The sequence below is a fragment of the Ranitomeya imitator genome, chromosome 1 (assembly GCF_032444005.1).
Source record: "Ranitomeya imitator isolate aRanImi1 chromosome 1, aRanImi1.pri, whole genome shotgun sequence".
Classification (NCBI taxonomy): Eukaryota; Metazoa; Chordata; class Amphibia; order Anura; family Dendrobatidae; genus Ranitomeya; species Ranitomeya imitator.
In genome coordinates, this window is record NC_091282.1 from 1,085,255,948 (window position 1) to 1,085,281,464 (window position 25,517).

General features: G+C 42.9%; 1 protein-coding gene across 1 annotated transcript in view; it reads right to left on the reverse strand.

Moving 5' to 3' along the window:
* The window catches only part of GLRA3 (glycine receptor alpha 3), a 456,170-nt gene that overhangs the window by 32,440 nt on the left and 398,213 nt on the right, over positions 1–25,517 (reverse strand). The window contains exon 8 of the mRNA XM_069745769.1: positions 9,757–9,903. Coding sequence (XP_069601870.1) covers positions 9,757–9,903 — 147 coding nt within the window. The remainder of the gene's footprint in view (positions 1–9,756; positions 9,904–25,517) is intronic.

The window sequence follows — 25,517 nt, forward strand, 5'->3', positions numbered from 1 at the left end:
AGTATATTCCTATATACTCACCCTCGGACGCGCCCTGGTTCTAACCCGCAGCCTTCCTTCCTAAGAATCAGCGCTTGAAGGACCTTTCGATGACGTCGCGGCTTGTGATTGGTCGCGTGACGCCCATGTGACCGCTCACGCGACCAATCACAAGCCGCGACGTCATCGAAAGGTCCTTCAAGCGCTGATTCTTAGGAAGGAAGGCTGCGGGTTAGAACCAGGGCGCGTCCGAGGGTGAGTATAGCAATATTTTTTATTTTTATTCTTTATTTTACACTTAAATCTGAATTCGGATACCGATTCCCGATATCTTAAACATATCGGGAATCGGTATCGGAATTCCGATACCAGATTCAGAAGATCGCCGACCTCATGGCCGACCCCACACAGGGTCGGGTCGGGTTTCATGAAACTCGACTTTGCCAAAAGTCAGCGACTTCTGAATCTGGCCGACCCGTTTCGCTCAACCATAATCAGGACCACACAATCATGATCTCTGGGAGCCGATAGGGAGAAATAGGAAGCCCCCACACTCTGTTAACCATTTATAATGATTTTGTCACTATTGACAGCAGCATCTAAGGGGTTAAACAGATTTGGACGGTGCCATCGCTGATCATGGCTGATGCAGCAAGTTGTCAGCTATAGTGTACAGCCGACAGCGGATGGATTGTCACCTGTATGGGGAGGCTATTCTCTTATATCTCAGGTCAGTTAAAAGATGTATTGGCGGTCATTAAGGGGATTTGTTTTCTGTTTACAATGTTTACCAATTGTATGAATTAATTTTATATTTTGAGAGATCAGACATTTACAGATGTGTTTATATTGAATGTGTGTATCTCTCACTTTAAAATGTCTATATTCTTAATTGGGGAAAAAGGCCTTGACCTATGGATTTGACCTTATGCTTTTTTTCATTTGTAAACTTTTTTTATTTGATAGCCCCCTTGGGGAGATTAAACTGTGATTGTCACTATATACAGCAATACTGTGCTATTGCTGTATATAGTAGAATCGAACAATCACAGTTTCCTTTGAAGCCCAGCAACAACGTTTCAATGGAGCTCTGTGATGAAAGGCATCGTGTTCTTTAACAAACCCCAGGCTGTCATAGCAACCTATTGGTGACCGATAAGCACATCACGGGGTAGCCAATCAGCGTATAGAATGACAGAGATTGTCGGTGGTATTTAACAGGTTAACAGCTGTGGTTGTTAGAAGCCAATCCTGGCTGTGTATCATATACGGATAGTTGAGGAAAGGCTTAAAGCTAACTCAATACCCTAGAAGATCTGTAGTTACTGATCATAGCTGTATCCTGAAGGATCAGAGCTAAATAAGCAATTCTGAAAATATATAAATATCAAGTAATTATTTGGTTAATACAAGTGTACAATGGATTTTAGAGAGTAACCATTGTGGTAACTTTATATTTCATGATTCATTTATACACATAAATATAATCATCTACAGTATGTAAGGTATCTTCTCAAAGAAATTTGCTTCTTACACCTCCTGGATTGACCTTTCACTCTAAATTCAGGGATGGAATCTGTAAAATGTGTATTCAGTGAAGGCAGATTTTCCCATTACTGAAATATAAGAGTGCGGTTGTTGCTTTTAAAATTCTGGGGAGGAAGGAGAAAGCGTGAAAATCACATATATTTTTCTGCAAGTTCTCCTGAAACGATAGTTACAATTCTCCATAGAACTTTAGCACCAATTGTAATCTCCTAGCTCCATAATGAAAAAATCTACCATTTCATTTAGGACAGATTTTACAAGTGAATTGAGAATTTTGAGTATTTTTGAAAATTTTGAGGAGAAAGAAGATTTTACTGATGTAAGACATATTACAAAGTTTTTTTATTTTCACAATGATTTATGAGGGAAAAAAATAAAGCGATGGTTATTTTTTAAGTTTTCGTCCAAGATTCACTACATTGCCACACATTTCAGGGTGGTTTTAAACATCCTCTAAAAAATCTATGTCCATGATCATTCCATCTTATTTATCCATCTTGAGGCAGCTTGTTTCTGTAGGCTAAATAAATCTATACACTAAAGGTGACCGTACACATTAAAGGCCCCTTCACATTAAGCGACGCTGCAGCGATACCGACAACGATCCGGATCGCTGCAGCGTCGCTGTTTGGTCGCTGGAGAGCTGTCACACAGACCGCTCTCCAGCGACCAACGATGCCGGTAACCAGGGTAAATATCGGGTAACTAAGCGCAGGGCCGCGCTTAGTAACCCGATGTTTACCCTGGTTACCATGCTAAAAGTAAAAAAAAACAAACACTAGATACTTACCTACAGCCGTCTGTCCTCCAGCGCTGCGCTCTGCTTCTCTGCTCTCCTCCTGTACTGGCTGTGAGCCGGAAAGCAGAGCGGTGACGTCACCGCTCTGCTTTCCGGCTCACAGACAGTACAGGAGGAGTGCAGAGCGCAGCGCTGGAGGACAGACAGCGTTAGGTAAGTATCTAGTGTTTGTTTTTTTTTACTTTTAGCATGGTATCCAGGGTAAACATCGGGTTACTAAGCGCGGCCCTGCGCTTAGTTACCCGATGTTTACCCTGGTTACCAGTGAAGACATCGCTGGATCGGTGTCACACACGCTGATCCAGCGATGTCAGCAGGAGTCCAGCGACGAAATAAAGTTCTGGACTTTATTCAGCGACCAACGATCTCCCAGCAGGGGCCTGATCGTTGGTCGCTGTCACACATATCGATTTCATTAACGATATCGTTGCTACGTCACAAATAGCAACGATATCGTTAACAATATCGTTATGTGTGAAGGTACCTTAAGAGGTTGTTCTTATCTTTGTTCTTCTTGCTCTGGAGCAATGTGCCAATGATGACTGACAGATCAGGACAGCAGTACAAATGAGTTGCTGATCCAAATAGTAAGCTCTCTTATGCTGTATTGCCTCTTTAGCATTGGAGGATCAGGGGGACCCCAATGTTGGCAGGATCCAGTGATCTGGCTAACTCTGAAAAAGTTTGTGTAATTACTGTAGAATATAGCAAATTTTTAGTTGGAGGTAATTTGCAAAGTTGCTTTTTTTTCAGAATTTTACCTGTGCAAAAAGATGATTCAACTATTTTAAATGAATGGAATGTTAGTTTAGCCAGGTTAAACGGCATTTAAACTGTACAATTTTTGGAGTGATAATTATGCAGTGTAAAGAGGTTGCCAATCACCAAACGTATTTGCAAAACACTCGTTCGTTGGATAAAATAATCAGTTGGCTGACTCAAAAGCACATTCCTATAAGCACATTGTCCGGTCTAAACAGGACCTGTTCTGCTGAGAACAATGATGGCTTGTGCAGACTGACCTGATCATTCTGTGGGCATCTGAAGTGCAGTCTACCTGTGTAAACAGGCTATGAAATGACCCATCAATCAGCAAAAAAGTATCTGCTTGACAGTCATTTAGTGCAGCAGATCATGGAATGTTAACAGAGCCTTTGGTTTGTTAAATTTTAACTTATTCCATGTTTTTGTTATCAAGGTAGATAACTCATAACTGCTTACTTTCCTATCCCTATTTATAAGGGTGCTCTCACAATGCGTTTTGTCACCCGCTTGTTGGTCCTGTTGGGGCTTAAAGGTACCTTCACACATAACGATATTGTTAACGATATCGTTGCTTTTTGTGACGTAGCAACGATATCATTAATGAAATCGTTCTGTGTGACAGCGACCAACGATCAGGCCCCTGCTGGGAGATCGTTGGTCGCTGAATAAAGTCCAGAACTTTATTTCGTCGCTGGACTCCTGCTGACATCGCTGGATCGGCGTGTGTGACACCGATTCAGCGATGTCTTCACTGGTAACCAGGGTAAACATCGGGTAACTAAGCGCAAGGCCGCGCTTAGTAACCCGATGTTTACCCTGGTTACCATCCTAAAAGTAAAAAAAACAAACACTAGATACTTGCCTACCGCTGTCTGTCCTCCAGCGCTGTGCTCTGCACTCCTCCTGCACTGGCTGTGAGCGTCGGTCAGCCGGAAAGCAGAGCGGTGACGTCACCGCTCTGCTTTCCGGCCGCTGTGCTCACAGCCAGTACAGGAGGAGTGCAGAGCACAGCGCTGGAGGACAGATGGCTGTAGGTAAGTATCTAGTGTTTGTTTTTTTTTACTTTTAGGATGGTAACCAGGGTAAACATCGGGTTACTAAGCGCGGCCCTGCGCTTAGTTACCCGATGTTTACCCTGGTTACCGGCATCGTTGGTCGCTGGAGAGCGGTCTGTGTGACAGCTCTCCAGCGACCAAACAGCGATGCTGCAGCGATCCGGATCGTTGTCGGTATCGCTGCAGCGTCGCTTAATGTGAAGGGGCCCTAAGTCCAAACCCCTCAAAATGGGATTCATGTGTATGCACCGACTTGGCTATAGACTATGATGGTGCCGACATCAGGAATGTGCTCTCTGTCGTGCATTATTTTTAGGTGTGCATGCCTATTGGAGGCGGACACTCAGACGTAGTTCTCTGTTGGCACTATTATATCCTATGGCCTCACCAGCGCAGAAAAATGAATCCCATTTTTCTGGGGGGAGGGTTTTTTGGATTTAATATCCAATGGAACCAGCGTACAGGTAACAAAATGCAGTTTGAAAACACCCTATCAAGTGTACACTTGTCTGAGCCAAGGAAGTAAGTCAAGGAAGGCTCATTTTGGCCATTGGATTTCTAATCTGGGCACTTTAGCAAAAAAAAGAATTACCTTATAAGATTTTGGGAGTCCCATCACTGTCATTGACCTTGGCACAGAAATAAAAATTGGGTGGAACATGTAAAATTTGGAGGGAACATAAGTAGACCTTCCTCCAGGTAAAATATTTACAATTTACAGCTAAGATGAAGATTTACAATTTATTGTGTAGAATTAAGGTGGCTAGTCATATAGTGCTGTTTTATGTATTTTTTTTAGTCTTGGAAACTACTTAACTTGCAGTGCATGCTATTACACATTCCTATGATAAGCTTTGTACAATGTCTTATGCACACACTTGGTTACCTGGTGCGCTGTATTAAACAAATCAATATTTTATTCAGCTGTGGTATTTTGATAAAAAGCAATCTAGAGAAAGTGATTTTCATTTCTTGAGTATTGTATCATAAACCTTTGACTAAACACTTGATAACATCTCGCTGGGTCTTTCTAGAAAGACAGCCACTATAAAGATTTCTTTAGTGATTATTTTCAAGGACAGAGTGTCAGTCTATTAAATACAAATCAATTGCTTGACAGTTAGTACAGAAAGAAGATTGCAGCATTGCTTTCCAATACTCCTCTATATACAGAATCCTTTTTTTATGTGGAGGAATAAAGATTGATTATGCACTAAGAAGGCATATTTGAAAAAAGAGTGATGTATTTTATATGTATGCAAGGTCACTCTGTCTTCAAGAAATCCTCCAACCACTAAAATACATACAGCAACAATAGTATTCATTAATATCAGCCTCAGAGGATTGAAAATGAACATTTAGTAGAGATGAGCAAATCTTTTGAAATCAAATTCTCCAGCTTTGCCGAATCTTTCCAAAAAATTTGATTTGCGGTGAATCTGTTTGTGGCAACTAATAAACCCTCCAATTGCTCAAGACACTGAGATCTCCAAGAATCTATCCAAAACATTTCAAGCTCTTTAACACAAACACAGCATTAGTAATATCAAAGTGAACTCCACATATATGGCAATGGGTAAATGGATGGTAATAGCTCTTCACTCAGCTCAGGGGTGTACATAGAAATCATGGGGCCCCATAGTAAAAGTTCCAATTGTCCCAACCCCCCCCAAAAAGAAAAACAAAATATTTGTCAGAGTCACAGAAGAGCATATCTCACAACTTTGCAGCCTTTACAAAGTAATTTTCCTCCTGCTAATGTCCTAGATTCCTCTTTCATTGCTCCCATACAGAATGATGCCTACAAAAGTGCCCCCAAACACAGTATGATTTCCCCATGGTGAATTATTCCACATTAGCCTCCACATGCACAAGATAATCACCCTACTGTGTCCTACCTCAATTCCCAAGTCAAAGTATGGTGACCCCAACATAGTATGATCCCCCAACTGTGAATCCTACATAGCCCTCTGTGCAGTATTTTGGGCCTACATACAGTATAATGTCCCCACACCACTCCACACTCTATGGTAGCCCGTACTAGCCTCACATACACTATAATGGCCCCCACACAGCATGATGGACCCCATAGAAACATCCACACTGTATACTTTCTTGCACACAGTATAATGGCCCCCACATAGTCCTCCAAATATAATGGGCACACATAGACTTCCATGTAGTATAATGGGACCCATATAGTCCTCCATATATCATAATGAGCCTCCCATAATCCTCCATATAGTATAATGCACTCCCCATGATCCTGCATAGGATATAATGCCCTCTCCAAGGTCTTCCATGGAATATAATGCTCTCCAATGGTCCTCCATAGAATATAATGCACTCCTCATGGTCCTCCATATAATGTAATGCGCTCCCCATGGCCTTCAATAAGACATAATACATTCCCCATAATCCTCCATAGAATATAATGCACTACCCATGGTCCTCAATAGAATATAATGCTTTCCTTATGGTCTTCCATATAATATAATGCACCATCCTATAGTCCTACATTCTGTATTATGGCCACGAGTCACTGAGTTAAAAAAAATACAATACTCACTTCTCCACATTCCACCCAATGCTCCGATCTCCTGAGCGCTTGGGCACGCTGTAATGGCATCATAGCGCCTGCTGAGCAGAGACAGCAGATGCCGACAAAGAATAATGGGAGAGGGAGCATCAGCTGAATATGACGGCTGGAGGGGAGTTTGGTCACTGACACCTGACAGGGCCCCCCCAGCTCACATGCCCCATAGAAGTCGCATCGCCTGCTGCGATTGGTGGTACGCCACTGGCTGTGCTGTCACACACTGCACAATTTGTTTATGGTTTTGTGTTATGGATTTCTCTTACTACCTCTGTTGCTGAGTTGTGACCTCTCACATCCTCTCACTATCCTAAATCAGCCAAAATGGCTGATGATTTCTCTGCCTCTCCTTCTTTGTTCAGGCTTTGAAAGTCTCTGCTGACTGGCTGGTTGATATCATGTGATGTGATTCCAAAGCATTGTCGAGAAATCTGCTCAACCACACCTGACATCTTATGAGCGTGGCTGATGCAATCTTTTGTGTTTTGTGTATAATAGCAGCAGTAATTTTTGTCGATTACCGAAAATAAGATGGAAAATTGTCTAAATACACCGGAATCAGTGAATTCCTGTAAATTCAAAACAAATTTGATCAATGATTACATATGCCATTAATTGCTGATAAATGAGGTCCAATCTGCATTAGGAAATAAGGTCTGTAGTGATCTGTAAAGCTTGGTACTCCCTTCAGTTTTTTCCTGTACACTTTATTTGCAATCAGGATATGAGCTAGGTATTAATTGTAACAGCAATATCTAGTTGAATGGGGCTATATTACATTTTACAAAAAAGTCACTGCTCATGAGTGGTGTTCTGTTTGGTGTTAACTGAAAGTGCAGTGCCATTTGTTTTAGGGTATGTGTACACGTCAGGATTTCTTGCAGAAATTTTCCTGACAAAAACCGGACATTTCTGCCAGAAATCCGCATGCGTTTTTACCGCGATTTTACCATGATTTTGACGTGTCTTGGGTGCGTTTTTTGTGCGTTTTTTCCCAAATGCATAGAATTGCGGGAAAAACGCAGAAAATCCGCAAAAATAATGAACATGCTCATTTTTTTACCGTGATGCGTTTTTTTCGCGGAAAAAAATGCATCCATGTGCACAAAACATGCAGAATGCATTCTAAATGATAGAATGCATAATGTATGCGTTTTTAATGAGTTTTTATAGCGTTTTTAGCGTGAAAAAACGCGAAAAAAACGCGAAAAAACCTGTACATGTGCACATAGCCTTAGGATTGGTATTGATGGCATTCCCCAATCACCAGGCATTAATGGCATCCATCAAAAACCAGACATTGATGGCATCCCCAAATCATCAGACAATCATCGCCGTTCTGCTCTGCTTCTCGGTTATGTTACCGCAAGTGGCTTTTGCAATGTAAGCCTAAGGAGCATCAGAATGAGGCACCATTGGCTTACATTGTAAAAGCCTCTTCAAGAGAGATGGCTAGTCGGCTTTGTGGTAACTGCACTGGATCCCAGAGAATGTGGCTATAAGTGAATATATTAATGCACTCACACTACACAATATACACCTATTTAATAAAAAATAATATAGATGAGAACACTTCTTCAGCTAAAACTTCTGTATTATGACCGGTATTACCACCATACAGTGACCATGTAATTGTAATAAAACCAAGTGCTCTGCAGACCATATAGCTATAGTTCACTTTGTCCAGTAGTGCCATATCCAATGAAGGGAGCGGAAGCAAAAAATGCAAACCTCTGCTCGATATAAAATGGGGTTTCAGAGCCCTGATCTCAAGATCCAAAATCCTTGGTATTCTGAGTAGTCAGTCCCCCAGGGATCAGCAAATTATACCCTACTAGCTGAAGAGCCCAGCATTGCCCAGGCATAGTAACAAACTGTTGTTAGTTATAACAAATTATAATGATTATATTGCACATAAAACATTTTGCATCATATATTCAACACTACAGATTTGCAACACAAATTAACTAAATGATTCCCCAAGTATTGATAGTATTTTATTTTTAGCTCACTTAAGAGCCTTTTGCTAAACAACATTTTTGGTTTTTCCTTCCAAGGCAAAGATGAACAGATTTTTGGCAGTTCCAACTCTTGAACAGGCCACGTAAAGTTGACCATGAGTAAAGCATGGAGATTGCAAATCAATCCCTACTACTTTCAAAGACTGTCCCTGAGACTTGTTAATGGGCATTGCAAATGCCAGTCGAACTGGAAACTTAAGGCATTTAAAATCAAAAGGCAAATCAGATGCAATGAGTGGAATTCTTGGAATTAAAATGTTCTCTTCTTTGGCACATGTATAAAAAGGTTCCTAATCAAGAGTCTTGTTCCATTACACAGCTTTGGTGGATCTAAATTTCTCAACAGCTGAATAGGTGCTCCAATTTTTAGAAAGAGTTTGTGCGAGCTGTGTATCTACTCCTATCTGGTGTGATACTGTCTGCTGAGCTATGTATCTAATCCTATCCTGTGTCTTACTGTCTGCTGAGCTGTGTATCTAATCCTATCCTGTGTCTTACTGTCTGCTGAGCTGTGTATATATCTAATCCTATCATGTGTGATACTGACTTCTGAGCTGTGTAACTAATATCTAATTCTATCCTGTGTGTTACTGTCTGCTGAGCTTTGTATCTAATCCTCTCCTGTGTGATAGTCTGCTGAGCTGTGTATCTAATCATATCCTGTGTGTTAGTGTCTGCTGAGATGTGTATCTAATCATGTCCTGTGTGATACTGTCTGCTGAGCCTTGTCTCTAATCCTATCCTGTGTGATTGTCTGCTGAGCTGTGTATGTAATCCTATCCTGTGTGATACTGTCTGTTGAGTGGGCGGGGCTATGTGAAGTGGGCATGGCTTGATATATACACCCACACACGCACACACACGCATACATACACTCAGCTTCATATATATAGAGATCTCCTATCCCTGCTTGTTTGTTTAATTTTAAAGGTTTTTTTACCTCCCATATTTAAACAAATGTAAAGACTAATAAAAAATAATGATGAAAAATACCTTATCCTTCTTTCTTTTGCGTCGAAATCTTAAGAGTTCTTTGTGTTGTCTAGACACAAAATTGACAGCTGCATACTCCAGTAAGGCAGAAAACACAAATAGAAGACAGACGGCCATCCAAATGTCAATAGCTTTAACATAGGAAACCTGCAGTGAAAAAATAAATGGTTATCTGTAAGTGAATTAATTGCAAGTATGCATTAAAAAAACAATAAATGGGGCATAAAGCAAGTGATATCTCATATTCACTGACACTGGTGCACAGGTGCTTTTCACAAAATTAGAATATCATCAAAAAGTTAATTTATTTCAATTCTGCAATACAAAATTGAAACTCGTATATTATATAGAGTCACTACAAACAGTGATCTATTTCAAGTGTTTATTTCTGTTAATGTTGATGATTATGGCTTACAGCCTTTCATCTAAAGTAAAATATAAAAATGTTGGATGATGATGTTATTGGGTCATTTCGGCGAGCAGTGGTGAGTAGAGTTGAGCGACTTTTACTTTTTTAGGATCGAGTCGGGATTCGCGAAAACCGACTTTGTCAAAAGTCGGGTGGGGTGAAATCGGCCGATTATTGCGAAAAGTCGGGGGCCAACTTAAACAAGAAACCCAATGCAAGTCAATGGAGAATCAAAGTTGGCCGTGAGTGGAGGACAGGAAAACACCTACAGTGCCCATTTTAATGCCAAAAACATCAATTCGTATTACTGAAGCTTGTCAATCTTAATTTATTTTTTAATAATAGTTAGGCATTGAAAACTGGGGGTCATTTGGCTAAAGTTGTGGGGGGGTAGGGCTGGCTCAAGATTTTCGTGGGCCCAGGAAACGCGGAATACGTCACGGCAGTGGAGCAGGGAGAGGTAAGTATTTCAACTTTGCAAGTGCTGTGATCCTGAGCAAGCGGGGGGGGGCACTAGTTGGCAATGGCACAGGGCCCCTCATAGTATGGTGGTGTGTTTGACAGTGGGCGGCGCCTCCCACTGCCAGAGACACTTCTACATACTATGAGGGGCCCTGTGCCAGTGCCAACGAGTATGCTCCCCACCTGATGAAGGAACCTGCACTTTCATCTGCACCTTCCTCTTTGTCCCCGTGTAAGGTGCTATAGTATGTGGGAAGGGGAACCTGACTTTCAGCATGGTCAGATTGTGGCTGTTTAAAGTGCAAGGGGAATGTAGTGGTCTGGGTCAATGTACCAGCAGACTCATCTAGCAGTGGCTGGGCAATGGGCAGGATGAGGAGGAAACACAGATATAGGCCCAAAATAAAAAAGTAGGCTGAAAGCAGTTCAAAATTGGTAACCAGAGTACACAGGCAGCATTGCTTTGTTCAGTGGAGGACAACTGTAAGGAGAGGCTGACACAGTTACCAGGCCTAAATAAGTAAGTAGGCTAAATGCAGTTCAAAATTGGTAACAGGAGTACACAGGCGGCATTGGTTTGTTCAGTAGAGGAGGACAACTGTAATGAGTGGCGCAGACAGACTTAGTAGGCCTAAAATAAAAAAGTAGGCCAAATGCAGTTCAAAATTGGTAACAGGAGTACACAGGCGGCATATCATTGTTCAGCGTAGGACAACTGTAATGAGAGGCTGACACAGTTACTAGGCCCAAATAAGTAAGTAGGCTAAATGCAGTTCAAAATTGGTAACAGGAGTACACAGGTGGCATTGCTTTGTTCAGTGGAGGGCAAATGTAAGGAGAGGCTGACACAGTTACTAGGCCCAAATAAGTAAGTAGGCTAAATGAAGTTCAAAATTGGTAACAGGAGTACACAGGCGGCATTGCTTTGTTCAGTGGAGGAGGACAACTGTAATGAGTGGCACAGACAGACTTAGTAGGCCTAAAATAAAAAAGTAAGCTAAATGCAGTTCAAAGTTGGTAACAGGAGTACACAGGCGGCATTGCTTTGTTCAGTGGAGGACAACTGTAATAAGTGGCTCAGACAGACTTAGTAGGCCTAAAATTAAAAAGTAGGCTAAATGCAGTTCAAAACTGGTAACAGGAGTACACAGGCGGCATCGCTTTGTTCAGTGGAGGACAACTGTAATAAGTGGCTCAGACAGACTTGGTAGGCCTAAAATAAAAAAGTAGGCTAAATGCATTTTTAAATTGGTAACAGGCGTACACAGGTGGCATAGCTTTGTTCAGCGGAGGACAACTGTAATGAGAGGCTGACACAGTTAATAGGCCCAAAAAATTAAGTAGGCTAAATGCAGTTCAAAATTGGTAACAGGACTAAACAGGCGGTATTGCTTTATTCAGTGGAGGACAACTGTAATGAGTGGCTGACACAGTAAGTAGGCCAAAATAATAAAATGGGCTAAATGTCTGCCAAAAAATAGTTCATAAATAAACTGGTGGCATAGCTAGGTACAGGGGTGGGCTCCTCTGCTGAGTAGCAGACAGTGGTAGTTGGCGCAAAGTATTAACTGGTCTAAATGGAGGCCAGGGCCCCTGTATATTTTTACTATCAACTATCATTTCAACAAATTTGTATTGGCAGTGCCATTAAAGGATTTAACAGCACAGACTACACAGTGGAAGAGCAGGGAGAGGTAAGTTTTGTAAGTGGTAGAGCATTGTTCGAGCTGGGGGGAACACTCTCTCGTGGGCGGCGGTACTGACACAGGGCCCCTCATATTACAACGGTGTGTCTGACGTTGGTTGTGCACCACCACCATCAGAGACACTTCATTGTACTATGAGGGACCCTGTGCCAGTGCCGTCGCCCAAGAGTGGGCACACCCACCTGTCCAGGCAAATGGCACTCACACGGGTACTTGCGCCAAGTGGTGACCACAGACCTGTGGGGGGAGTCAGCCCATTTAGGGAGGTATAAAAATGGCCTATGGTGGACATTCAGCAGCTGCAAATGGAGGAATTGGAGCAGTCAGTAAGAGGAGGCCAAAAGCAAGACATTTTTCAGGCAAGCTACGTGTCAGCAGGGGAAGGTGGGGCAAAATAATTTGAAATCCATGATTGGTTCATTTTAATGAAGGTTAGATCATCAACATTTCTGGTAGGCAGACGTGTTCTTTTTTCGGTCAGTATTGAATCAGCAGCACTGAAGACTCTTTCTGATAGCACACTAGCAGCTGGGCAAGCGAACTCCTGTAATGCATATGCTGCCAATTCAGACCAGGTGTCTATTTTAGATGCCCAGTAATCAAAGGGGAATGACCTGTGAGGGAGACCATTGATAAGGGAGGAAAAATAGTTCATAACCATACTTGACAAATGCTGTCTACTGTCACTTTGAATTGATGCAGCAGTACCTGTCGTGTCTACGGTCATTGCGAAATCACTCCACAACCTGGTCATAAAACCCCTCTGTCCAACGCCACTTCAGATTTGTGCACCTCTAACACCTCTGCCATGTTGCCCCCTACAGCTCGTGTGAGAACCATCACCGCTGCTGTGTGCTGGGAATGCCTGAACCAAACGGTCTACAAGAGTTGCTTGTTTGGTAGCCAATATTTGCTCAAGGTTCTCATGTGGCATGATATTTTGTAATTTTCCTTTACATCGTGGATCCAGGAGGCAGACATACCAGTAATCGTCATCGGTCATCATTTTGATAATGCGGGGGTCCCTTTTTAGGATATGCAAGGCATACTCAGCCAAGTGGGCCAATGTTCCAGGTGTCAATTCACTGCTTGTGCTGGGTTGAGAAGCACTTTCTTGCAAATCAACATCACTTGTGGCCTGCAAAAACCCTGTACCTGACCTTGCAACGCCACCAGTTTCACCTCTTTGTCCGCCACCTCGTCCAGGAGAGTTCCCTGAGCAGACAATGGCTGACTGTCATCAAGGCTTCCCTCCTCCTCAGCTGCCGACGCCTGCTCCTTAATGTGCGTCAAACTTTGCATCAGCAGACGCATTAGTGGGATGCTAATGCTTATGATGGCATGTGCATTCCTCAAAACACTGAAGGACTTGACAGAGGTCTTGTAGCTTCGACCACTGCACACCAGACAACTCCATGTCTGCCATCCAACTGCCTGCCTGTGTATGTGTATCCTCCCACAAAAAATAACAGCACGCCTCTGTTCGCACAGCCTCTGAAGCATGTGCAGTGTAGAGTTCCAACTTGTTGCAACATTGATTATTAGACGATGCTGGGGAAGATTCAGCGATCATTGATGGTTCAGCATACGGCTGGAGTGTACGGGCGACCGGCGGATGTGTGAGCAAAGTCTTCGCACCTTCAGGAACTGGGCTGGTAACTCCGGATAATTTTTCAGGAAGCACTGCACCACCAGTTTCAAGGTGTGAACCAGGCAAGGTATGTGTTTCAGTTCTGAAAGGGCTATGGCAGCCATAAAATTCCTTCCGTTATCACTGACTACCTTGCCTGCCTCAAGATGTACACTGCTCAGCCATGACTGAGTTTCTTGCTGCAAGTACTCGGCCAGTACTTCTGCGGTGTGTCTGTTGCGCCCAAACACTTAATTTGTAGCACAGCCTGCTGACGCTAACCACTAGCTGTTCGATAATGGGACACCTCTTGTGCAACACTGGCAGCTGCAGATGGAGTGGTCGTACGACTGCGCCCTGTGTACGAGCTTTCGCTTCTGGAGGAGGAGGAGGAGGGGTGGCGAAGGCCTACGGCCAACTGTTTCCTAGACCGTGGACTAGGCAGAACTGCCCACTATGTCTGTCCCCTGTGCACCCTGCATCCACCACATTAACCCAGTGCACCATGATGGACACGTAACGACCCTGGCCATGCCTACTGGTCCATGCATCTGTTGTGAGGTGCACCTTTCTACTGACTGATTGCCTCAGTGCATGGACAATTCGGTCTTTGACATGCTGGTGGAGGGCTGTGATGGCTTTTCTCGCAAAGAAGTGTCGACTGGGTAGGTCATAGCATGGTACTGCGCAGGCCATCAGAGCTTTGAAAGCTTCGCTTTCAACCAACCAGTAGGGCATCATTTCTAACGAGGCAGCTGCTGCCAAGGCAAACAGGATCATGGGGTGCAATAAAAGAGGTCTGGATACACATGATGAGAGCATTATACTGCCTCTGTACAAATCCCTAGTTAGACCGCACATGGAGTACTGTGTCCAGTTTTGGGCACCGGTGCTCAGGAAGGATATAATGGAACTACAGAGAGTACAAAAGAGGGCAACAAAATTAATAAAGGGGATGGGAGAACTACAATACCCAGATAGATTAGCGAAATTAGGATTATTTAGTCTAGAAAAAAGACGACTGAGGGGCAATCTAATAACCATGTATAAGTATATAAGGGGACAATACAAATATCTCGCTGAGGATCTGTTTATACCAAGGAAGGTGACAGGCACAAGGGGGCATTCTTTGCGTCTGGAGGAGAGAAGGTTTTTCCACCAACATAGAAGAGGATTCTTTACTGTATGGGCAGTGAGAATCTGGAATTGCTTGCCTGAGGAGGTGGTGATGGCGAACTCAGTCGAGGGGTTCAAGAGAGGCCTGGATGTCTTCCTGGAGCAGAACAATATTGTATCATACAATTATTAGGTTCTGTAGAAGGACGTAGATCTGGGGATTTATTATGATGGAATATAGGCTGAACTGGATGGACAAATGTCTTTTTTTGGCCTTACTAACTATGTTACTATGTTACTATGAGATTAGTCTAGCAATGTGGGCGTTCAAATCCTGTGTACGCGGATGAGAGGATGAGTACTCTCTTTTTCTAACGAGAGTCTCTTGTAGGGTGAGCTGGACTGGAGAGCTGCATATGGTGGAACTAGCGGGGGTGGTGGTGGACAAGGCAGATTGAGAGCGGGTTGGTGATGGTATTCTTAATGTTGGCCTACATACAGTGTTTCCTACCAAGAACCTTGTGACGATACCTCCACATTTGCTGCTGGTGTCCTAACCGGTGGGCTTACAGTGAGGGAAGCAATGTAGCGTTGCTGACTACCTTCATTCTGAGAATGTGCACCAACGGTACGGGGCGTTTGGTAGTTAGTCCAGGCTTGCAAGTTCATGCTGGTTAAATGTCTAAGCATTTACATTGTATTTACATTTTGGAAATTCTTCCCTCTGCTAAAGGTCTTTGAGCATTTCTTACAGATAACTTTGCACTGATCATTCGGTTCTTGGTTAAAAAATTCCCACACTGCACTCTTCCTACTATGGAATACCTTTTCAGGCATTACATGCTGTGCTACTTTAACCGGATGGCCACGCTGTGCTAAAACTGTTTTTGGTTTTGACAAACGTTTTTGGCCAGATACGGGCCTGCCAGATGAAAGCTGTTCCAATGTAGATGGCTGCTGCAGATCATCCTCCTCCGCTTCTGAGCTGCTGGCAGCAGCACCCTCTTCCCCCAATGGTTGCCAATCTGGGTCAACAAATGGGTCATCTATCACCTCCTCTTCAATGTCGTGTGCACCTTCCTCTGTGTTACCATGTAAGGTGCTATAGCATTCGGGACGGGGCACCATAGCCTCATCAGGGTCAGATTCTGGCTCGGTACACTGTGAGGGCAATGTAGTGATCTGAGTCAATGGAACAGCATAATAATCTAGCTGTGGCTGTGCATCTGTGCACTCCATGTCCGATTCATCTTGTAATGAGCTATTAACAATTTCCCTCTCTAACCCAGGCACGGTATGTGTAAAGAGCTCCATGGAATAACCTGTAGTGTCGCCTTCCGCATCCTTCACGTTTGGTTTGGGTGAAAGACACAAGGAAGAGACTTGTTCCTGACTGGGGGCATCCACTGGTGACTCGCTGCTTTTATATTTCGAACTTTCTGAAGAGGAGGCGAAAGAGCTAGAGGCTGAGTCAGCAAGGAAGGCCAAAACTTTCTCCTGCTGCTCCGGCTTTAAAAGCTGTTTTCCTACTCCCAGATAAGGGAGCCCTCGAGGTCTTGTGTAGCCAGACGATGACGTTGGCTCAACACCTCGAACCTTTGGTGCTATTTTGCTTTTCCCACTACCACCAGATGCTCCACCACCACCACCATCAGTACCAGCTGGCAACGACCGCCCATGACCTCTTCCACCAGACTTCCTCATTTTTGGAAAAATCGAACCAAAATAACAACCATTATATGGTGCTGTAAAACAAGGTAGAAGGTATATATAAACTTGTTGAGAATTTAAATCTCCCTTTGTTGGGGGGGAGACTGCACCAAAACTCAGGCCCAGTGTATTACACTACACAATGTAAGTGGCAGAACGTGGCTGGAAGATATAAAACAAACTAACAGAACTGACGTAGATCCACTTAGTGCCAATTTAATTCTCCCTTTTTTGGGGGGAGACTGCAACAAAAGTCAGGCCCAGTGTATTACACTACACAATGTAAGTGGCAGAACGTGGCTGGAAGATATACGACAAACTAACAGAACTGACCTAGATCCACTTAGTGACAATTTAAATCTCCCTTTTTTGGGGGGGAGACTGCACCAAAACTCAGGCCCAGTGAATTACACTACACAATATAAGTGGCAGAACGTGGCTGGAAGATATGCGACAAACTAACAGAACTGACGTAGATCCACTTAGTGCCAATTTAAATCTCCCTTTTTTTGGGGGGAGACTGCATCAAAACTCAGGCCCAGTGTATTACGCTACACAATGTAAGTGGCAAAGTGGCAGAACGTGGTTGGAAGATATACGACAAACCAACAGAACTGATGTAGATCCAGTTAGTGCCATTTTAAATCTCCCTTTTTTTGGGTGGAGACTGCAACAAAACTCAGGCCCATTGTATTGCACTACACAATGTAATTGGCAGAACTTGGCTGGAAGATATATACGACAAACTAACAGAACTGACCTAGATCCACTTAGTGCCAATTTAAATCTCCCTTTTTTGGGGGGGAGTTTGCACCAAAACTCAGGCCCAGTGTATTTCTCTACACAATGTAAGTGGCAGAACGAGGCTGGAAGATATACGACAAACTAAAAGAACTGACATAGATCTACTTAGTGCCAATTTAAATCTCCCTTTTTTTGGGGGGGAGACTGCACCAAAACTCAGGCCCAGTGTATTACACTACACAATGTAAGTGGAAGAACGTGGCTGGAAGATATATAAAAAATAAAAGGGCTGTAGTACAATTTCAATCTCCTTACAATGATCTCAGGACAAGTATGGCAGCAATAAAAAGGACTGCTGCACACAAAAGTGTGGACAAATAAACAAGATAACTGTGCAGAAAGGAGCAACAGGATTTTTGCTTTTAAAAAAGCAGTTGGTTTGTACAGCGGCATACAAACAGCAATGCAGCTGTCAGGGAGACTTATAAGGCAGCCTAATAAGCTACAGCGCTGATGCACAAAAATATAAACTCCACTGTCCCTGCAAAGAAAAGGTGGTGTTCGACAGTGGAAATCGCTACAGCACAAGCAGTTTCGGGACTTAATCTTCCCTCCCAAACTATATCCCTTCTTCTGATGCAGCTGCAGCAACCTCTCCCTATGCTACGATCGGCAGAAGTAAGATGGCGGTCGGCGTGCACGCCCCTTTATAGCCCCTGTGACGCCGCAGAAAGCAAGCCAATCACTGTCATGCCCTTCTCAAAGATGGTGGGGACCGAGACCTATGTAATTATGCTGCCCACACTCTGCGTCCTCCTTCATTGGCTGAAAAATGGCGCTGAAAACGTCATACAAAACACGACTTTGGCACGCTGATCGCCGACCTCATGGCCGATCCCACACTAGGATCGGGTCGGGTTTCACAAAACTCGACTTTGCCGAAAGTTGACGATTTTTGAATTTGCCCGATCCGTTTCACTCAACCCTAGTGGTGAGGGGGTTCTTAGAGTTGGTGGCAATATTGTGGAGGGTTGTACATCAGGTAGATGGTAACCTCTCATTTATGTTTGAATTTTGGTTAATTGCCTGGCAGATTTTGGGGCTCAACAGGGTGGGCTCCCTGGGATTCAGTGTTATGGAAAAGGTTTTCCAGCAACAAAGGTGCCCTGGAGCCTGTAGTCTTGGGTGGGGGTAATGCTGGATGGTTTATTATTTGCTGGTTTCTGCCAGGTTTTGAAGCTCCATAAAGCTCCTTACTACAAGTTATTTATTGTAACTTTTGTTAATAAAAATCTGATATGGCCAATTTATCCAAAGAATAAGGTGTTACAACTTAAGTGTTCATTTGTGGGGGAAGGGGTGTTCCGTTGGAGCGGTGCAGCATTGCAAAAAGGTGGAGTTGGTATAAATGGGAGGGGGTCAGTTGGAAGGAAACCTTAACAATACCGCAGTCAAGTAAAATCTAATCTCTGATTGGTTGCTATGGGTATCCAGGTCAGTTTCTGTATTAGGCAGAATCTATATATATAATTGTCTACGGTCCACTTCCGTCTGTTTGTCTGTCACGGAAATCCTGCATTGCTGATTGGTCGCGGCCTGTTTCTAATGCTTTATTCCGCTGAATCCATCGTATCCTGTAATTAAACAAAAATAAACAACAATATCCCTCACCGGTCAGTCATTTTGTCCCACACTATAATCCATGTCTGGGGGATAGACAGTTTTCAACCTAGACAGTGCCAAGATGCGACGATCCAGGCTGGGAACCACTGGTGAATGAGCTGCTGAGAGCGCAGCACCAGTGACCAGCTGTGACATAATCTAGATTACTGATGGTGACTGAGGCTGCGTTTCCAGTTGGGCTGAACTGTGGTGACCTTGGTGAGATCCCCGCTGGCACCGTGAGAATTTCACTACAGATTTGGAAACTAGACTCCTCAGTAAACTTATATAGATGTGTGATGAGCACCTTAATCCCCCAGTTGCTTTACAGAAGTATATAAGATTGAGCCATGAACATAAAAAAAATCTCATTTTCCCCACAAAATTGTTTTTAGCCCCAAAGTTTCCTTTTTCTGAAGGGTAACAGAAGAAATTGCACCATACAACTTGTTTATCAATTTCTCCTTAGTACAACAATACTCAACATGTGGAGGAAAGCTGCTGTTTTGGTGCACAGCAAGGCTTAGAAGGGAAGGAGCAACAGTTGACTTTTTGAAAGAAAAATTCAAAAAAAAATTCAAAAAAAAAAACAGGGATTCAAGCTTGAAGAGGCTAATTTGCATATTCCAGGTGCCTTCTGGGAAGAGCGAAGAGTTTCCCTAAGCTAGAAGATCGTTGGGTACAGCCGGGACCAGCTGCTTGGAAAGCATCACCAAACCGCGCGCCTTACGGCGCGCAAATTTTTGCCTGTAGGACATTATTGCAAGAGAGCTTGGCTGAGTAGATTACACAAGAAGGATAATACACAGCAAGTCAGCAGGATCTAGGAGCAACATGGCAGATGTGACAACCTACATGGTGAGCTGCAGCATGTGCTATATGTTCACAGATCGACCAGAAGAAGAATCAAATTTCACTTGTCAGAAGTGTAGACTAGTGGCCCTTTTAGAAGAAAAGGTGCGGGGTCTGGAAGAAAGAATAGCAACTTTGAAACTCATCAAAGAGAATGAAGACTTTCTAGACAGAACAGAAGCATCTCTACTGGTCACAGAAGGTGAAAAAAGTGTCAGAGAACCTCCAAAAGCAGATGAGTGGAAGCATGTGACCAAAAGAAGCAAGAAGACGATGGAGAAATCACCAACCACACAACTGAAGAGCCGATATCAAATCTTTGTAGAGGATGAAGATGGCACACCTAAGGATGAAGCAATACCAGCAAGCAAAAAAGAAAAGGGCACACAGCAACAAGTGACAGCAAAAAGTACAGCCAAGAAGCAACGAAGAGTGGTGGTGGTGGGAGACTCACTACTGAGAGGCACAGAAGCAGCCATCTGCAGACCGGACATAACCGCAAGAGAAGTATGCTGTCTTCCAGGTGCGATGATCAAGGATGTGACCGATAGGATACCAAAGCTCTTCAGCTCCAAGGACGTCCACCCATTTCTTCTGATACATGTTGGCACCAATGACACGGCAAGGAAGGACCTACCGACAATCTGCAAAGACTTTGAAGAGTTGGGGAAGAAAGTAAAGGAACTGGATGCACAGGTAGTTTTTTCTTCTATCCTTCCAGTAGACGGGCATGGTACCAGGAGATGGAACAGGATCCTTGATGCAAACAACTGGCTAAGACGATGGTGCAGACAACAAGGATTCGGATTCCTGGACCACGGTGTGAATTACTTGTACGATGGACTCCTCGCCAGAGACGGACTACACCTCAACAAACCTGGGAAACACACATTCGCCAGAAGACTCGCTACACTCATCAGGAGGGCGTTAAACTAGAAGAAGAGGGGACGGGAAGAAAAACATTAGACTTGAACAAAGAAGATCCAGGAAAACATACTCAGAAGGGAGGTAAGAACATTTCTAAAACAATCCACAGCGAGGAGATTGGAACAAAACAAAATCCTCTAAACTGCATGCTCGCAAACGCCAGAAGCCTGACAAACAAGATGGAAGAACTAGAAGCAGAAATATCTACAGGTAACTTTGGCATAGTGGGAATAACCGAGACATGGTTAGATGAAAGCTATGACTGGGCAGTTAACTTACAGGGTTACAGTCTGTTTAGAAAGGATCGTAAAAATCGGAGAGGAGGAAGGGTTTGTCTCTATGTAAAGTCTTGTCTAAAGTCCACTTTAAGGGAGGATATTAGCGAAGGAAATGAGGATGTCGAGTCCATATGGGTCGAAATTCATGGAGGGAAAAATGGTAACAAAATTCTCATTGGGGTCTGTTACAAACCCCCAAATATAACAGAAACCATGGAAAGTCTACTTCTAAAGCAGATAGATGAAGCTGCAACCCATAATGAGGTCCTGGTTATGGGGGACTTTAACTACCCGGATATTAACTGGGAAACAGAAACCTGTGAAACCCATAAAGGCAACAGGTTTCTGCTAATAACCAAGAAAAATTATCTTTCACAATTGGTGCAGAATCCAACCAGAGGAGCAGCACTTTTAGACCTAATACTATCTAATAGACCTGACAGAATAACAAATCTGCAGGTGGTCGGGCATCTAGGAAATAGCGACCACAATATTGTGCAGTTTCACCTGTCTTTCACTAGGGGGACTTGTCAGGGAGTCACAAAAACACTGAACTTTAGGAAGGCAAAGTTTGACCAGCTTAGAGATGCCCTTAATCTGGTAGACTGGGACAATATCCTCAGAAATAAGAATACAGATAATAATTGGGAAATGTTTAAGAACATCCTAAATAGGCAGTGTAAGCGGTTTATACCTTGTTGGAATAAAAGGACTAGAAATAGGAAAAACCCAATGTGGCTAAACAAAGAAGTAAGACAGGCAATTAACAGTAAAAAGAAAGCATTTGCACTACTAAAGCAGGATGGCACCATTGAAGCTCTAAAAAACTATAGGGAGAAAAATACTTTATCTAAAAAACTAATTAAAGCTGCCAAAAAGGAAACAGAGAAGCACATTGCTAAGGAGAGTAAAACTAATCCCAAACTGTTCTTCAACTATATCAATAGTAAAAGAATAAAAACTGAAAATGTAGGCCCCTTAAAAAATAGTGAGGAAAGAATGGTTGTAGATGACGAGGAAAAAGCTAACATATTAAACACCTTCCTCTCCACGGTATTCACGGTGGAAAATGAAATGCTAGGTGAAATCCCAAGAAACAATGAAAACCCTATATTAAGGGTCACCAATCTAACCCAAGAAGAGGTGCGAAACCGGCTAAATAAGATTAAAATAGATAAATCTCCGGGTCCGGATGGCATACACCCACGAGTACTAAGAGAACTAAGTAATGTAATAGATAAACCATTATTTCTTATTTTTAGGGAGTCTATAGCGACAGGGTCTGTTCCGCAGGATTGGCGCATAGCAAATGTGGTGCCAATATTCAAAAAGGGCTCTAAAAGTGAACCTGGAAATTATAGGCCAGTAAGTCTAACCTCTATTGTTGGTAAAATATTTGAAGGGTTTCTGAGGGATGTTATTCTGGATTATCTCAATGAGAATAACTGTTTAACTCCATATCAGCATGGGTTTATGAGAAATCGCTCCTGTCAAACCAATCTAATCAGTTTTTATGAAGAGGTAAGCTATAGGCTGGACCACGGTGAGTCATTGGACGTGGTATATCTAGATTTTTCCAAAGCGTTTGATACCGTGCCGCACAAGAGGTTGGTACACAAAATGAGAATGCTTGGTCTGGGGGAAAATGTGTGTAAATGGGTTAGTAACTGGCTTAGTGATAGAAAGCAGAGGGTGGTTATAAATGGTATAGTCTCTAACTGGGTCGCTGTGACCAGTGGGGTACCGCAGGGGTTAGTATTGGGACCTGTTCTCTTCAACATATTCATTAATGATCTGGTAGAAGGTTTACACAGTAAAATATCGATATTTGCAGATGATACAAAACTATGTAAAGCAGTTAATACAAGAGAAGATAGTATTCTGCTACAGATGGATCTGGATAAGTTGGAAACTTGGGCTGAAAGGTGGCAGATGAGGTTTAACAATGATAAATGTAAGGTTATACACATGGGAAGAAGGAATCAATATCACCATTACACACTGAACGGGAAACCACTGGGTAAATCTGACAGGGAGAAGGACTTGGGGATCCTAGTTAATGATAAACTTACCTGGAGCAGCCAGTGCCAGGCAGCAGCTGCCAAGGCAAACAGGATCATGGGGTGCATTAAAAGAGGTCTGGATACACATGATGAGAGCATTATACTGCCTCTGTACAAATCCCTAGTTAGACCGCACATGGAGTACTGTGTCCAGTTTTGGGCTCCGGTGCTCAGGAAGAATATAATGGAACTAGAGAGAGTACAAAGGAGGGCAACAAAATTAATAAAGGGGATGGGAGAACTACAATACCCAGATAGATTAGCGAAATTAGGATTATTTAGTCTAGAAAAAAGACGACTGAGGGGCGATCTAATAACCATGTATAAGTATATAAGGGGACAATACAAATATCTCGCTGAGGATCTGTTTATACCAAGGAAGGTGACGGGCACAAGGGGGCATTCTTTGCGTCTGGAGGAGAGAAGGTTTTTCCACCAACATAGAAGAGGATTCTTTACTGTTAGGGCAGTGAGAATCTGGAATTGCTTGCCTGAGGAGGTGGTGATAGCGAACTCAGTCGAGGGGTTCAAGAGAGGCCTGGATGTCTTCCTGGAGCAGAACAATATTGTATCATACAATTAGGTTCTGTAGAAGGACGTAGATCTGGGGATTTATTATGATGGAATATAGGCTGAACTGGATGGACAAATGTCTTTTTTCGGCCTTACTAACTATGTTACTATGTTACTATGTTACTATGATGAAATAATTAGCGGACGCATTGTTACGTTTGGAGAACCCCTGATGTGCCTTAACAGAGGAAAGTGACACAAGTGACACCATTTTGGAAACTAGACCACTCAGGGAACTTATCTGGATGTGTGGGGAGCACCTTGAGGTGCTTCAAAAAAGTTCAAAATGTTTTTAGCTCCAATTTTTTTCATTTTTTCAAGGGTACCAGGAGAAATTGCATCATAGAATTTATTGTCCAATTATCCTGAGTATGCCGATACCCAATATGTCAAACCAGTGTAAACCCACCAAAAGTGACACCATTTTGGAAGCTACAACCCTCAATGAACTCATCTAGATATGTGCCGAGCACCAGGAAACCCTAGGTGCTTCACAGAAGTTTATAATGTAGAGCTGTTAAATGAGAAAATGGACCGCAAAACTTGTTGTGCAATTTCTTTTGAGTATGCAGATACTCCATATGTGGTGGAAAACTACTATTTGGGCACATGGCAGGGCTCAGAAAAGAAGAAATTACGCCTTGGAAAGCAAATTTTGAACAGTAGAAACCCTCCAAAAGTAAAAACATTTTGGAAACTAGACCTCCTCAGGGAATTCATTTATCTGTGTGCTGAGCACCTTGAAGCCCCAGGTCCTTTATAAAAGTTTATAATGTAGAGCTGTAAAAAAAAAACATTTTTCCCACAAAAAGTTTTTTTTAACCCCAATTTTTTATTTTCACAATGTTAACAGGAGAAAATGAAACCCAAAATGTGTTTTGAAATTTCTCCTGAGTACACCAGTACCCTATGTGTGGTCGAAAACTACTTTTGAGGCACAGTGCAAAGCTTAGAAGGGAAGAAATGCTAAATTGGAGTTCAGATTTTGCTTGACTGGTTTGAGGATACCATGTCACCTTGGCAGAGCCCTTGAGCATCCAGAACAGCAGAATCCCCAATAAGAAACACCATTTTGAAAACTACACTTCTCATTGAAATTCATTTAGGGGTGCAGTGATCATATTGACACTACAGGTGGGTCACATAATTGTATACCATTGGACATTGAAGAAAAAAAATAATTCAATTTTTACCACCAAAATTTTGACTTAGCCCCAGATTTTATATTTTCACATTGGGAAATAGGTAAAAATGGCACCAAATTTGTCCACAATTTCTGTTGAATGTAGGTATACCCTATATATGGCTGAGCAGTACTGCCTACTCACATGGCAAGACTCTGGAAGTACGAACGGAGCACTATTTGCCTCCTTGAGCACAGATTTTCCTAGAATAATTAGGGGATCTGCATATGGAGCCTGCACAGGGCTAGAAGAGCAGAATCCATCCTCGTTACCCTATTTCGGAAATTATACCCCTTTGGGAATTTATCTACAGGCGTAGTGATGATTTTGACTCCATGGGTGTTTTTCAGTAGCAAGCAGTAATGGATGTTGCTGAATGAAAATTGCAAACTGCCGTTGTAGCGACCAGTACATTATAGTGACCAGTATGTTGGGCCCATATCAT